Source organism: Equus caballus, chromosome 28 (assembly GCF_041296265.1).
Source record: "Equus caballus isolate H_3958 breed thoroughbred chromosome 28, TB-T2T, whole genome shotgun sequence".
In the NCBI taxonomy this organism is placed as follows: domain Eukaryota; kingdom Metazoa; phylum Chordata; class Mammalia; order Perissodactyla; family Equidae; genus Equus; species Equus caballus.
The window spans coordinates 33,218,310-33,233,096 of NC_091711.1; the positions used below are offsets into that span (position 1 = coordinate 33,218,310).

The 14,787-nt window shown below is 43.4% G+C and overlaps 1 protein-coding gene across 1 annotated transcript in view; it reads left to right on the top strand.

The window, feature by feature from the left end:
* TXNRD1 (thioredoxin reductase 1) overlaps window positions 1-11,913 on the top strand; it is a 39,446-nt gene extending 27,533 nt beyond the window's left edge. Inside the window, 2 exon segments of the mRNA NM_001137609.1 lie at window positions 2,699-2,833; window positions 11,530-11,913. Of these exon segments, the coding sequence (NP_001131081.1) occupies window positions 2,699-2,833; window positions 11,530-11,598 (204 nt within the window). The 3' untranslated portion in view covers window positions 11,599-11,913.
* The last annotated feature ends 2,874 nt before the right edge of the window (window positions 11,914-14,787 follow it).

Here is a 14,787-nt window from a genome sequence, read left to right on the forward strand (position 1 = left end):
AAAAAGAACGGGAATAGCATAAGTTCACATTCTAAGTAGCTGGCACTAATGAGAAAGCTGTAATAGAAGAGCTCTTAATTGGGTTCTGATTTAAGGTTTTATTGCCTGCTGCTACAAGTAACAACTGGTAACTGAAGGCCTTGGGCAAACTCCTTGACCTCATGGTTTCTTTCCATACTTATAAAGTGATTGAATAAATCATTGGTTTTCAGAGTTTTCTGACTGCTGTCCCTATTTTATATTGTAACCCAGGACACATGTATGTCTGTACTCATACTCTTAAGTGTTGTGAATTGACTCCTGTAAGAGCTGGAGTTTATATCTTAGCTGGAATCTTAACTTAAAAAAAATGTCCTCAGTAGAAATAGAAATGATGCTGAAGAATCCATATGTTAAAAGGCTAATACACTCATAGTTTTCTCATCTTGGAATTTGAATATGTTAAGCCATTTATCCTCTTTAGAAACTACTGCTCTAGACGGTAGCACAGTTGCAGATTACTTTTTGCAGAGCCCAGGGTTGTAGGAAAACCTGGATCTTCTCCAAAAATTTATCAAAGATGCATTTAAAAATGAATATACTAGGGTAACCCATAATGAGCTATACACATAACTAGCTATACACAGTTGACAAAAGAACAATTTTATGTAGACTTTTTTCTTTTTAGACGTGTTTCATCATAAGTTTATTTGTATACGTATATATTAGATATCATGCTACTGTAGACAAAAGGAGAAAACGTCAGATGTTCTTCTCATCGACAGTCTGTTATCTGCCTGTAGCGAGAGATGCTGCCGTTGCATGTAGCAGTCAATGAAACCAAGTTTCCTTCATACCAAAACAAATCTATTTTAACTGTATATAGTTCTTTGGTCCTTTTTTTTATTGCTGTGTCGTTTTTTCAAATGGCATTTCTTAATAATATGAAAAGTAATTTTCACTACCAGTAACCCCATCTTAATTAAAATAGTTGAGGCCATAAGCAGGGTGATATTCTTTTCAACTATTTTCGTAGACAAAGATGGTGTTAGAGAGGATGAATCCTAGTCATTGCTCTTGTCATGAGCAGTCTTGTATAAAAACATGCTTCTAGGACTTGACCATTCTTGGGGCATGCTTTTATTCATCTTTAGTCAGTCATTGCACAGTGTCTAAATGTCCTTGGTTTTCAGTAAGAATTATAGTATTTATTATCTGTTAAGCTTTTATTCTTTCTGTATACTGTTCTTCTTTGAAATATTTTAAGTTTACAGGAAGATACGGAAAGAATGATAATACCCACCATGCAGAATCAATGAATGTTAACATTTTGCTGTGTTTGCTTCAGAGCTTTTCTCGTATGAGAGATTAAGTGTCACAGAGGCAGTTTATAACAGCCTGCATTTGTGGAGCACTTAGTATGTGCTGGGCACTCCTTCGAGGTCCACGTGTATTAACCTCTTTAATCCTCATACAACCCTATGAGATGTGTGCTATCATTATCCTGATTTCGTAGTGAGGAAACTGAAGCACATGGACATTGAGTAATTGTGCCCAAGTCACTTACCCAGGTAATGGCAGAGCTTGAATTCAGTCCCAGGCAATGCAGATTCCATGCTATTAACCATTGCCCTGTGCCTGTGTAGTCTTTGCATTCCTTCCTGATCGCACACCCCTCACTCCTTCCCTACCCTGGACGCAACACTGTCTTGAAGTTGGAGTGTCTCACCTGTTCATGTTTTTTGTATGTTTGCCACCTATTATGTGTCCATAGACATTATACAGTGTGAGTTTAATTGAGAATGGTATTCTCAGTGAATAGAAGCCTGCAAATTGTCTTTTTACTCTCGTTCTTTTGAGATCTATCCATAGGATTACATGTCAGTCTAGTATATTTTAAGTGCTGGTATATTTTGTGCTTTATTTATGCATACACTAACCCCCTGATTGTCGGGATGAATAAACAGATTCCCACATGGAGTATTACACTACTTTGGCAACAGAATGACTTTCCTGTTTTCCAGGGAGCTGTGGAACCTTAGATAAGGCTCTGCACCCCACAGCGAGTCGCCTCATCCTTGATGAGGAGGTCGGACTGGGCAGTCTAGCTCAGTCAGGGTTGGCTCTGAAAGTCTGAGCAGTGAGTGCATCTTGGCAGAGGTAGCGTGAGTTTGGAATTGAGAATTTATCCAAAATAATCCCACGCAGGTATTTCAAAGTTCTCAAACATTTTCCTATTGCTTTCAAAAATGTTTTCAGATTAGAATGGTCTTCAGTCTAATTGTGCTATCTACCTCCAAAACCTGAATTAAAATGATTTTTTAATTTGAGTGACTGCTCTTAAATGTTACAGCTATCACAGTAATTTATTTGTAGCTTTGGGAACCAGATAGAGGAGATGAGGACACAGCTGCCATTTGAAAGCACTTTCCAGAACATTTTGGTGCTTAAGGAATTGCAGACATTTTTGCTTTTACTGTTGTTCCTTGTCATCACTCGTGGCTGGCTCTTGTCCCTTCCTTCTTGCTTGCTGTGACCATCGCACCCTGTACTGGCTGGCCCATGCTGGAGTACCTTCAGCCTCACAGCTTCAAGCAGCAAGCATTAATATAAGTCTTTGGCCATTTCTGAATGGGGTTTTAGAATAGACTGGGGAAATATTCTAGGGTCTTAAGGACCAAAAATCAGCATAATCATATTACTTTATTTTATATCTTAGGAACGTGTTGTGGGCTTCCACGTACTGGGTCCAAATGCTGGAGAAGTTACTCAGGGCTTTGCGGCTGCGCTCAAGTGTGGACTGACCAAACAGCAGCTGGACAGCACCATTGGCATCCACCCTGTCTGTGCAGAGGTGGGTCACCTGCACTTCCACTGCTCTGTTTAAAAGTGCCTGTCTCCTCGCTACTCCTCCCCAGGGAGCAGATCTATGGCTCTGCAGCTCGTGTTCTTTCTGCAGTACTCGAGCTACTTCTGTACCTCCTTACAGCTTATGAGTGACTGAGAGCACCTCAAAAGAAGCCTTGTCTCTAGAGACAGTTTTTTCTCTTTCAAATACTTTTTGTCCTGGTGTGAACTGGATAATGCTGTCATGCTACTAAATGGTAACAAGGGTGAGTGATTTATAGAGATGAGCCTTAAATCTTTTATTTATCTCTCCTATGTTATTTTCATGGCAATCAGTTAATAATGCCATTCATACCCAGAAAGAACATCAATCCTAGTTTTCCTGGAGCCACCTCAAGGCTAAATGATGTTGTCTACCCCTTTAGCTTTTGGTATCAATGAGATTTGAAAGTGGTGCTTTTAAAGGATGAAGCAAATGACAGTAGAACTGGAAATTGACCACTCTGGGCCTCTGGGTGTCAGTGTTTCTTCACACTTGTCAGTGATCATCCAAGAGTTGAATATTGTGATGCTTACTTCTAAGTAGGGATTGTAAACCAAAAATGTGTCTATGATGGAGAACCTGGTGATGGTTGGAAGGAGGTATCCCGTACTATACCGGCTTAAGTAGGGAGTTGAAAATGGTGGCTATTACCTGGCCGCCACAGGCAGTGGTTTCCAGGGTGTACGCTGAGCATACACACACACATACACACATCTGCACATTTATGCTAGTTTCGTTCAACAGCTTGTTAACTGGTTGGTCTCTGTTCTTGATTGCCCTTGCACAACTGAATTCTTTTCTAAGTAAGTGAAATGTCAGCTTTAAGACCTGGAAGAATGTTCTAGTTTTTTTGCTATGCCTTTTTTATGATTAGGAGTAGTCTTCTCTGTATGCATATGGACCTGGCTGGAATGGAAGCCTAAAATCTTAACATGTTTCGTGACTAGGGCATTATTCCTAGAAAACTACTGTTTTTGTGAAATAAAACTAAGCTTCAAAAAAATAACATAAAAATTGAAAAGAGTCTCAACTAAAGCTCTTAAAAAATGTGTGATATGTCTTTTATTCAGTGTAATGACTAAGATCCTGCCTAGGCAAGGATCCAATTAACTTCATTTTTTTCAGAAACACTTTTAGTGAGTGTATTAGTTTCCTAGGGCTGCCGTAACAAAGTAGCACAAACTGGAGGGCTTAAGACAATGAAAGGTTATTCTCCCACAGCTCTGGAGGCTGGAAGTCTGAAATCAAGGTATCAGCAGGACCACACTCCCTCCAAAGGCTCTGGAGAAGAACCCCTCCTTGCCTCTTCTAGCTTTGGGTGGTTGCTGGCAATCCCTGGTGTTCCTTGGCTTGTTGATGCGTCACTCCATCTCTGACTCTGTCTGCACGTGCCCTTATCTCCTGTGTGTCTGTGTCCAGATGTCCCCTTAATAGAAGGACCATCAGTCATTGGATTAGGGCCAACTAGTCCAGCATGACCTCGTTTTAACTTGATGACATTTGCAATGACCCTATTTCCAAATAAGGTCACATTCACAAGCACCAGAGATTAGGACTTGAACGTATTTTTCTAGGGAGCTTCATTCAACCCACAACAGTAAGTATATTTAAAATTTAGATGTTAGTCCAAGATACTTAAAAACTACAACAACCATCTCTGAAATGGATGAAAGGATAACTTCCCGACTTGCAGATGAGAGTGTCTAATTCTTTTTATCTGAGTTCAGCTCTCAGTGGGCCGATTCAAAGACTGACGTGTGCTTGACTCCTGCCTCCCCACCTGGTTGTGTTGTGTTGTGTTGTGGTCCAGCAGTGGCGAATACGGCAGCATCTGGCAGGATCATTGCCAGCTGGATGGAGAGATGTGGTGAAGAGAGGCAGGACGTCTTGGTGAAGCCTCTGCCTGTAGGGAGGTCAGCCAAAGGCCTTTCCTTGTACGCCTGGCACATTTGGGAACCCTTTTTAAGCATTTGCTGTTGTGCATCTCCGTGTGTTGGTTCTCTTATGACTTTGAAACTCAGAGGCTGAATGTTCCACTGCTTTGATAGGATTTAAAAAATTTTTTTCCAAGCTGGCAGCTGGTTAATGAGATGAGAAACTGGGTGCTGTCTCACTCTATAAACACATTTGTTGTGCAGCTATGTATATAGCACTGCGCTAGGCACTTAGGGATGCAGCAAGGATTTAAGACATGCTTAAGATCGAGGAGGCAGGGGCCGGCTCCATGGCCGAGTGGTTAAGTTTGTGTGCTCCGCTGCGGCGGCCCAGGGTTCAGATCCTGGGCGTGGACATGGCACCGCTCGTCAGGCCACGTTGAGGTGGTGTCCCACATCCCACAACTAGAAGGACCTGCAACTAAGATATGCAACTGTGTACAGGGGGGAGGTTTGGGGAGATAAAGCAGAAAAAAAAAAAAAAGATTGTCAACAGTTGTTAGCCTAGGTGCTAATCTTTAAAAAAAAAAAAGATCGAGGGGACCGATGAGTGCAGTGCCAGTTACAGTTCCATGTGAGGAGGCCTAGGAACAGGACAGATGTAAAGTGGTGTTTGGAGCAGGGATATTGGGGCAGGATGGTGAAGGAGGGACTTCTTGCCTAAGACAAGAAGATGTGTTGGTGTGAGCCAGTCAGAGGGAACATCAAATAAAAGGCCTCTGTGGGAGAGAGCATGGTTCATGCAGGGAACTGAAAGGCCCTCAATGCTGCTGTAAGTTGAAGAGCTTAGAGAGAGGTTAAAAAAAATTTATGCTGGACGAGTAGGTGGGAAGGTGATGGCCTTGTAAACCAAGGCGGAGTGTTTTGACTTGACTCTGGGGGCACTGGGATTCAGCCGAAAGAGGTTTAAAGCAGGCAATAATGTGATCAGATACACTGTTGAGAGAATCACTCTGGCTTCACTCTGGAGAATGGACCAGCGGAGGCCACCTCTAGAGGCTAGAGGGGATGTGGTAGTGGCCTGAACTGGGGTAGTGGCAGTGAGTGTCAAGAGACATTGATATATTTGAGAGAGAAGTAGCAGATAGAGTTGATAGTGCTTGCCAAATGATTGGAAATGGGAAGAGGGAAGAACTAAGAATGGTTCACATTTGTAGCCTGCAATAGGAAGCGACAGTAGAGTGTGCGGGTCCGAGGGAATAACACTGACAGTAGTTAGTAGTGCTGATGTTTCTGAGGGCTTACTGTGTGGGTCAGGCACTCTGCTCTCCGGGAAGTAGGTCCTTGCAAGAACTCCACGGGGTAGGTGGCAGGATATCTCCATTTGACACATGAGGAAATTGAGGACGTGGAGGTTGAGTAACTTGCCCACAGTTACTCACTTGGAAGTGACAGAAGCAGGATTCAAACCCAGGCAGTCTGGCTCCTGAGGCAGCACACTGTACAGATGATGCTCCACTTCCACATACCTTCCTACGATATTTGACATAAAATTTAAAAATGGAGATGATTTCTTGGTGGCAATATGAGCATAGTGGAGACACACAGACCTGGGTTGTAATCTCACTCAGCAAATTCTCAGTGAACTTGGCCACAGCACCCAGCTTTCTAGGAGTTTAGTTTACATGTTAAATGAAATAGAGATACTGTCTCACTCATAGGGCTGCTGGGCAGTGCCGTGTGGAAAGTGACTGGGAGAGTTCTTGGCGTTTGGTAGATACTCAGTAACTGCGTCTGTTGGCCGGGTTTTCCCAGGGTATTTCATTACAGAAGATGTGGCTTGACCGAAGGTCATCATTACAGCATTTTTAAGGTGGGTGAGTGGTGGGAAGGCACGCATATTTTGAAAAAGCTCCTCTGGTAATTTTCTTTACTCTTGAGTATGAAATACTTGCTTAGAAACTAGGTTTTGAAAAACCAAAGCCTTCTGACCCCTGGCTATGGAGATCTTTTTTAAAGCTTCTTGATGAAGGGAAAGTGACATTTGATCAGTAGGGGCTTTTTAGAGACTCTTTCCTTTGTGCTAAATGCTGGGTCCCATCCAACTTGGATTTGCTACTGGACCCACTGTTTTTTCGTGTCCAGTCATATGCTGTCGAGGGGTGCCGCTCTATATGCAGTCCTCAGAATATGTCTAATCCATATGAGACAAGAATGGAAATGAAGAAGGAACATTTAGAAACTTTAAGAGCTATTTGACAGTATCTGATGTAATCATTAAAAAAAGGGGGTTTTAATTTTACATGCCTTTTAAAATTTCATTTTCCTAACACGTTTTTATTGAATTTCACAAATGTCTGTCCATTGGATGGATTAGAAATAATAATTTAAAAACTGGTCCTGAGCACTGTTTTAAAGTGTTGAGAACTAGCCCCAGCTCCCAGGCCAGCTGTGGGTTGTTTGCAGAATGAATCAGTGAATGAAGTCCTCTACCATTTTGATAAAGTAATCTGGGCAGTTGAGTGACTTTTGGCTCTGAGGCTAGTTACTTAGAAAAGTTGACAAATTCCTCATTGAGGAATTGCTCTAAGAGGAGGAGAGGCTACTGTTGTTTTGACTGAAAGCCTTCTGCGTCTATACGAGAGGGAGTCCTAATGCCTGAAGCGTCAGTCGTGCATTAGCGTGATTGGGTGTGAAGGTAGTACGTGATAATTTATTCCCGACATCTGAGCGGCAGTAATTGAATAGGAAACTGATTACACATAATTTGGAACAGTAATTTCAACTAATCACGTTTATTTGTAGGGGAAAAATAATAGCTCAAGAGGAAGGAGCATTAGAAAAGACCCCTGTGAAATGTCTTAAAATGAGTTTTAGTGCCGAACGTCAGAAGTTTTGTTTTCATAGTCACCAGGATTACAGTCTAGAGTGAAGGGTGCGTGAGGCTGGGTGGTGAACGCCTCAGTGGCATTTGACCTTTTCTAAGTGTTCTTTGTGTTAGAATAGAAAAGTATGAAGGGGCAGCCTCCATGTTCACTTTTTAAAAATACATTTTTTATGAAAATTCTAAAGCAGCTGTGTGCAAATAAAATCTTGTAAAAATTGACCCCATCAGTTTTTCCATTTAAACTAATCAACAGTGGCAGTTTCGCTTCCCCACTCTTTAACATAAGCATGTTATCAGTATAAGAAAAATAGATAAGGGCTCTTTTTTTTAATCTGCTTCCATTTTTGATGGGTTTAGTTTTCAATGTAAATCTTCTACAAGTTCTGTTTCTAAATTAATTCCTGAGAAATAATGCTTAAGCTTGAAATTCACAAGCCTGAAATTTGTTTTAATGTATTCCCTGGCTGTTTATTTTTCTTCCTTTATAAAAATTGAAAAGAGCATTTTTGATGGTATTTTAAATTGCCCATATCATCATCGTCCTAACACAGCTATTTTCATTACCGCATATTGTCTTTCTGTCCTCATCCACAGTCACACTTTTTTTTAAACAAAGGAATTGTATTGCTTTTCAAGAGAATTGTACTAGTTTACAGTGTCATCAGCATTGAGTTTAAGAGTGCTAATGAAAATGTTGCAAATTCAGTGTAAATGTATTTTTTCTATAGTAATGTATAAAAGGGATAACTATTTCAAGGAGTTTTACGTATCTTTGCTAACAAAGATAAACCTCTTTTCTCATAACTGTTTTTTTTTTTTGATGTGAGTTGTTCATCTTTTCTTCTGGCCTCATATTTATAATGTCTTCGGATGTTGGCCATTATTGGGTCTGAATTTCTTAAGGTGCTGATGATATGTTGGTGTATGGCAAGGAAAAAGGCTTGGTTGCTTCTTCAAGGCTAAAATGGACCCAGGGCTTTTCTCAGTTATGTACCTTCTTTACACAAAAGTACTTTCCCCTTTATTCAAAAGTAGTTTTGATGCTGTTCCTGAGTCTTTGACCCGCGTAAGTTAATCAAAGTGGCCTTGACTTCTTGTGCGCTTTCCTCTATGTATTAAAAAATCAGGAAACCTGTTATTTCTCAGGAGTCAAAGGGGCGACTGACCCAGAAGCTTGTCCACGTGTGCCAACCAGGCTACAGGCGCTGCGTGAGTCTTGCCTCCGCCGGGGACTCTCCCTAATAAGCCGTGACTTCCAGTCTCAGTGAGACAACTCGACGGCTTGAGAAGGTCGGCCTGGGTAGCGCAGGGCAGATGGATTCTCCGGAATCCTGCCACTTACCCACAGCTTTCCTAGTGTGAGCAGCAGGGTTTGGATAGAAGTCTTAATTGTACTCAGTAACCAAATTTGTTTCTAAATTTAATTGATTGAACACAAAGCCCTTGGATGTTTGCATGTCTCAGCAACACAGATGAACAGTTTGGGTGTTGGTTTTGGTTTTTTGCCTGTAGAAACAAAGTTTTCTTCCTTGCTGGTGCTCTGTGCTCATCGTGGATCAGCTGCTGCTCGGCTTTCTATATCATCTTCGCTCCAGGACGAGGCTGACGGGGCAGCCTCTCCCTGGGCACTGCTAGCTAGGTGGCAGAGGGAAGGAGATGTTGGAAAGCACGCCTTGGTGCCCAGGGCTTCTGTTCAGCAGTGATGCAGCACAGTGCCACACGTGTCCTTGGTTAGAGCAGCCCCTGGCCCTCACGTCCATGTCCAGTAGGGCAGCAGTGTGTAATGTGTGGACCATATGGAAGGTCATCACAGGGAGGTGAAGGCACTCTGTGTTTTGGATACTAACAAGAATCTTAGAATAGTTCAGTCAGAATTAGAAAGACCTGAACCTGGTGTCAGTGTTAATAAAAAGAAACATCAGATTTGACAGAAAAGAAGCAAAATATATAAGACTTAGTAATTGATTACATATCAGCAGTAATGGAGATAGAAGAATTAAGGATTAATTCTTGGTTGCCTGGGCAAGCAAGTAGTGGCGATGCCATTCACTGAGAGAACTGGCTTCAGGAAGATAAAGGCTTCAGTCCTGGACGTGTTAAGTTTGAAGTGTCATCCAAGAAGGGGTGTGTGCTAGGCCTTCTTGATGGTAAGGAGAGACACATTGGCTGGAGAGGTTGCGCATTCACCTGCCTGAACGGGGGCAGTTGACTGAATGAGACACTGTGATAGGAGAGTATCCAGAGGGAGAGCTGAGAGTGCAACCCTGGGCACTGCTTCCTGGCCTTGTTCGTGTCATCCCCATGTGGAAAGGGCGAGATTGCTGCAGCACATTGGAGTACATAGATCAGGCAGCTGGTTCTACAGCCAGCCCAGGGGCTGTGGCCACCCCAGGGACTGGGGACATCGGTGCTTCAGCACCCCTCTATGCCATGGCTGAGGAATGGCCACAAAAGGAGACCGGAAAGAGCACCCTCAAGGAAACAGGAGGAGGAATGAATTAAAAGGTAGGTGAGATGCACAGTGAGAAATTCTCCAGCAAGGCAGTGTAAAGTGAGCAGGCAAGGGGCCCTCTGGATGAGAGAGTTACTGATGGACTGCAGGAGAGCTGCAGGCTTCCGGCTTGCTGAGACTACAGAGCTTTCCCACGCTGTAGACTTCCAGGCTAGGGATTTTGCCAGAAATTCACAGTGCGGTGTCTACTCTGGTGTTGCTTTGCATAAGAAATTTTAATACATGGTCTTTGGACAGCCTGCGTTAGAATCACTTGGGACTTCTGCTAAAAATGAGATTCCTTGGCCCTACCCTAGATCTGCCAAATCAGAATCAGTGTAGTTTCCAGGTATTTTAATCAATGTGAACGGACTGTAAAGTTCAAGAACCATTGTTTTTTGTAGAGGCAGTCTTCAGTGGTAGCAAGTCAAAGCTGCCTGAAGATGATAAGGCTCCAAGTCCACAAGCACCGAGTGTTTGCGAGGATGTGAAATAAGGAGACCTTGTCAGTCACTGCACATGGCAGTGTCGGCTGGTTGGGCACCTTAGAAATCCAGCCGACCCTCCAACCCGGCAATTGTACCTCTAGCTCTGGGTGTGAGGAGACGTATTGGCATGTCACAGAGCATATTGCAAATGGCATATTAGCAATAGCTTGGATCGCCTGCAAAAGGAGCCTGGATATGTAATTCATAATATAGTCACTATTTGCGTAATAAATACTATAGTATGTAGTATGGATACTATATATGGTATAATATACTATACTAATTGAATACTGCTCAGTGAAAAGTGGAAGAATTAGAGCTATTGGTATCCATAAATGGATGAATTACAGAAATAGAGTATTTGAGCCAAGAAAGCAAGTAGCAGAAGAGTACATAACCATTTACATGTAAAGTTTCTAAAAACCTACAAAAGAAATGCAGGAAGAAATGCATGGGAATGGTAAGCACCAGTTGGGGACAGGGAGGAAGAAGGTGATCAGGGAGGGGCACACGTGGGGCTCTAACCGTACTCATAAAGCTCCCTGAGCTGGGTGGGCACGTGGTGTTGGTAATACTGTACTTTATACCTTCCTGCGTATCCAAAATAGTTCATGATGCATTTCTTGTAGAGATTTGGCAACGTGGGTAACCGATTGAATTGTTTTAATTACCCTCATGCTAATAAAGTTCTTCATTAGATATTACCTAAATTTTCTTCTCTCTCACCTTGGTTTTAAAATGTTTTTCCCCTTTTATCCTCTGGAGAAATTGAGGATATCCTTGCTCATATTACTTCTCTGTTTGATTCATTGTAAGTAGTCACCTAAGTCATTCTTAATACTTATGGTGTTATCTGAACTGCCCACTGTTAACTCGTTTGCTCAGGTGTCTGAAAATCTCTTGCTTCCTCTTCCCCACAGATATTCACAACACTGTCGGTGACCAAGCGCTCAGGGGGAAACATCCTCCAGACTGGCTGCTGAGGTTAAGCCCCAGTGTGGATGCTGTCGCCAGGACTCCACACCACTGATGTTTCCTTGCCCAAATCCAAGGCGAAGTTTTCAAGAAGCTTCTTGGGCTTTGGCATCTGCATGATCTGTGCTCACACCAGCCAGGGCCTCCTTGGATCTCATGGGTAGGAGGTGGTGAATGCAAGGCAGGCAGCATCACACTGGGGTCACCGTGACGACTCTAACCTGGCACTCGGCAGTGCATCGAAGGGATGCGTCCATGAAGTCACTGGCCTCAAAGCCCATGCGGTGGGCGGTGATGGAACAGCTGTCGAAGCAGTTTTAGCATGACCTCCCCTTTGTGGGTCTTCTTAGTCTCATTGTCAAGCTTTCTAATGTTGATTATTTTTTTCTTATCTCTCTAAGGTGTTAATGATACCAGAGATGAAAAATGTTAGTAGTCAATTTTTGTCCAAAAGCAAGTCATGGCTAGAGTCTGCAAATAAGGTGCCTAGTTGCTCGAAAGGCGCGATTTGGCTTCCTTGGAGGCCACGTGGGCTTGTCCCACGAAGGAGAACTGCCCTAGGATCAAGTGTGCTGTTCTGCTTCACCGAGCTAGTGAGTTCTCACCTAGCGTCTCACCTAGTGAGTTCTCTGTCCAAAGCAAAGAAATGTATGGTTCACTCTGGCCAAATTTGTCCCCATGTGCTACATCACTGATGATTTTTAGTTCTCTTTAGGAAAGGAAATGACTACTCGGCCAGCCTCTTTGAAGTAATAGTCCACTCTCTGGAACCTGGCAGGATGGTGTGGTTTCCACCATTATTTGTCCTGGAGGCAGATGTACACCTTAAATGGAGAAAAACAGTCAGGGTCTTTATTTAGTTCATTGTGTGCCGGTCTCAGTAAGCTGAGATCCTTTGTAATGCAAAACACTCAACTTGTTTAAAACTCTTTTTTTGATAGCTTTAGCTTTAAGCTAAAAACACACCCATCACGGCTTTATTTTTCACATGTGTTATATCTCTCTCCCTTCCTAAGAACTGCATTCATAGGAAAATAGGTCTTTCCATACTTATGATTTAACTCTTTTGTAGTAATTGTCTTTTTAAGGAAGCTGTTAATATCATAAGTTATTATTATTTTTGAACACAGGTGGATGTGAAGGATTTTCTTGTAGAAGCCGAATGATTTTGACTTTTTCTGTTGAATGAAGGACTGTGCCCCGTAGAATTCTGCAGAACTGTTTACCCTCCGTTAGCATTCCAACTTGTATTATTACAAAGAGGTGTTAACTCCGCAGTTATGTATTTCTGTGTAAGTGTACTGACTAAGGATTGTATTTAGGCCGTCTTCTCATTATAGAAGTTGGATTTGAAATGTGTGTGTGCACCTGGGCCTCCCACCGGCAGTTCTCTGGCTCCCTTTCCCTCCCCTCTCTCCGCTCGTATTCCTCAGCTACGACACCTGCACTGAGTGGTTGATTCCGAGTCCATTTCTTGGCCGCCTCAGGGAGCTCACACGTCTGCTGGCATTTAGTCAGCAGAGCACCCAGCCCTGAGCCACAGGGCTCCCTCCGCCTCACGCCCTCGTCCCATCTGGTTGTGTGAAGAAAATGGGAAAAGGAGAACGGAGAGGGGAGCTGAGGCAGTCGACCGTGTTCAGTTTTATTTATTTTTTTAATGTGTTTTTTCTCCAAGTCTGCCAATCTCTGAAATTGGAAGAATAGGCGGTCTGAGATGGTCATGCCCAATCATGTTGTGATTCTCTCTTGGTGGGATGGAGGTTCTGCCCCCACAGGAAGGATTGTACTTGATGGAGTTGTCCTGTTTAGGTTCTGTAATTGCCCAGTGTATCGAAACTCATACTAAATTCTATGTTTTTGTTATAAATCTTCTGGAAAAAACCTCTAATGTGAAACATTAAAAGGTATTACTATCCACCCTGTGTGCCCTCTTCCTGCACGGCGGCCTTGGGGTCCTTCGCGCGAGTGCCCCAGAGGCTGCAGGGCCTGTGTGCAGTTAGGACTAGCTGCTGTGAGCTTCAATGAGCCATGCGCTCAGGCCTGGCCGGGATCTGCTGAGGTTTACATTTTAGTGATGTTGACTTTTTAAATTCCATTGGTCAGCTTCTCCTAATTTGACTTGTCAGTCATGGTCTTTAAAGTGACAAAACCACCCCACTCTAGTCAAGCTCACTCTGGGCCCCAGCTCTTTGTAACCCCGTGGCTGCATTCCTGCATTTCCCCACGCAGCACTCGGAGGGTGTGTAATCCTTCCAGCCTCTGTGGGCCGAGCGGTCTGGGTGTGGATAGACCAGTCATCACCGTTCCCAGCGCCTGGCTGTATCAGGCACGTGGCAGGTGTTCAGTACATAGTTACAGTAATGTTGATGGTCATGCTCATACTGTTGGCTCACACGCACTTAATTTCCTTATGCAAAAGTTGTTAAGCAGAAACTCCTATTTTGTGTTAATCCTTACCAAAAACTTTCGCCAAATACGTTTCCATTCCGTCCTGAGTAATTGCAGAGTGCTAACAGTAATAGCCACGTGTGGGTTTACTGCGGCACGTGCCAGGCACTGACTCGACGCTCACTGGCTGCCTTCATCCTTCTGACGACCCATCAGGAAGTGTTCCTGTGCGCATTCATAGGTGGAGAAACAGGCTGTAATTAGGCTTCCTTGCTCAGGATTACACAGTTAATTAGCGGTGTAGCAAGTTCTGAACCCAGAGCTTAGGTCTCTGTCTTCAAAGGCCCAGCCTCTTAGCCACCTTGCCACACTGCCTCCCACTCGGTGCTGGCAAGTGGGAGCGCTCGGGGCTGCCGAGTCCATTCCTGGGACTCAGCATTTTTCACATGGCATCGAGCACTGTTGTTGGAACAATTAATAAATACCTTGTCTGAGTGTTTTAGTACTCTTCGTAACTGATCTTTCCACTGCCAATTTATTTCTACACTATAGCCAAGATTTTATGCTCAAACTTCTCTTGTTCCAAGCCCTTGGGTGATTCCAAAGGCCTCTAAATAGGCCCATAGTCCCCTGCCAACCACTGGGCCTGTCACCTGCACCTCTGAGCTCTGTTTTCACTTGCCCATTCTGGCCACACCTACTCTCTGCCCTAAATACACTCTACTCCTAACCTCTCTGCTCTTGATTCCCTCCAACCAGGATTCTCTCTGCCTACACTCCATGGTAGTCTATTTTCTTTAGAGCGCTTTGAATTT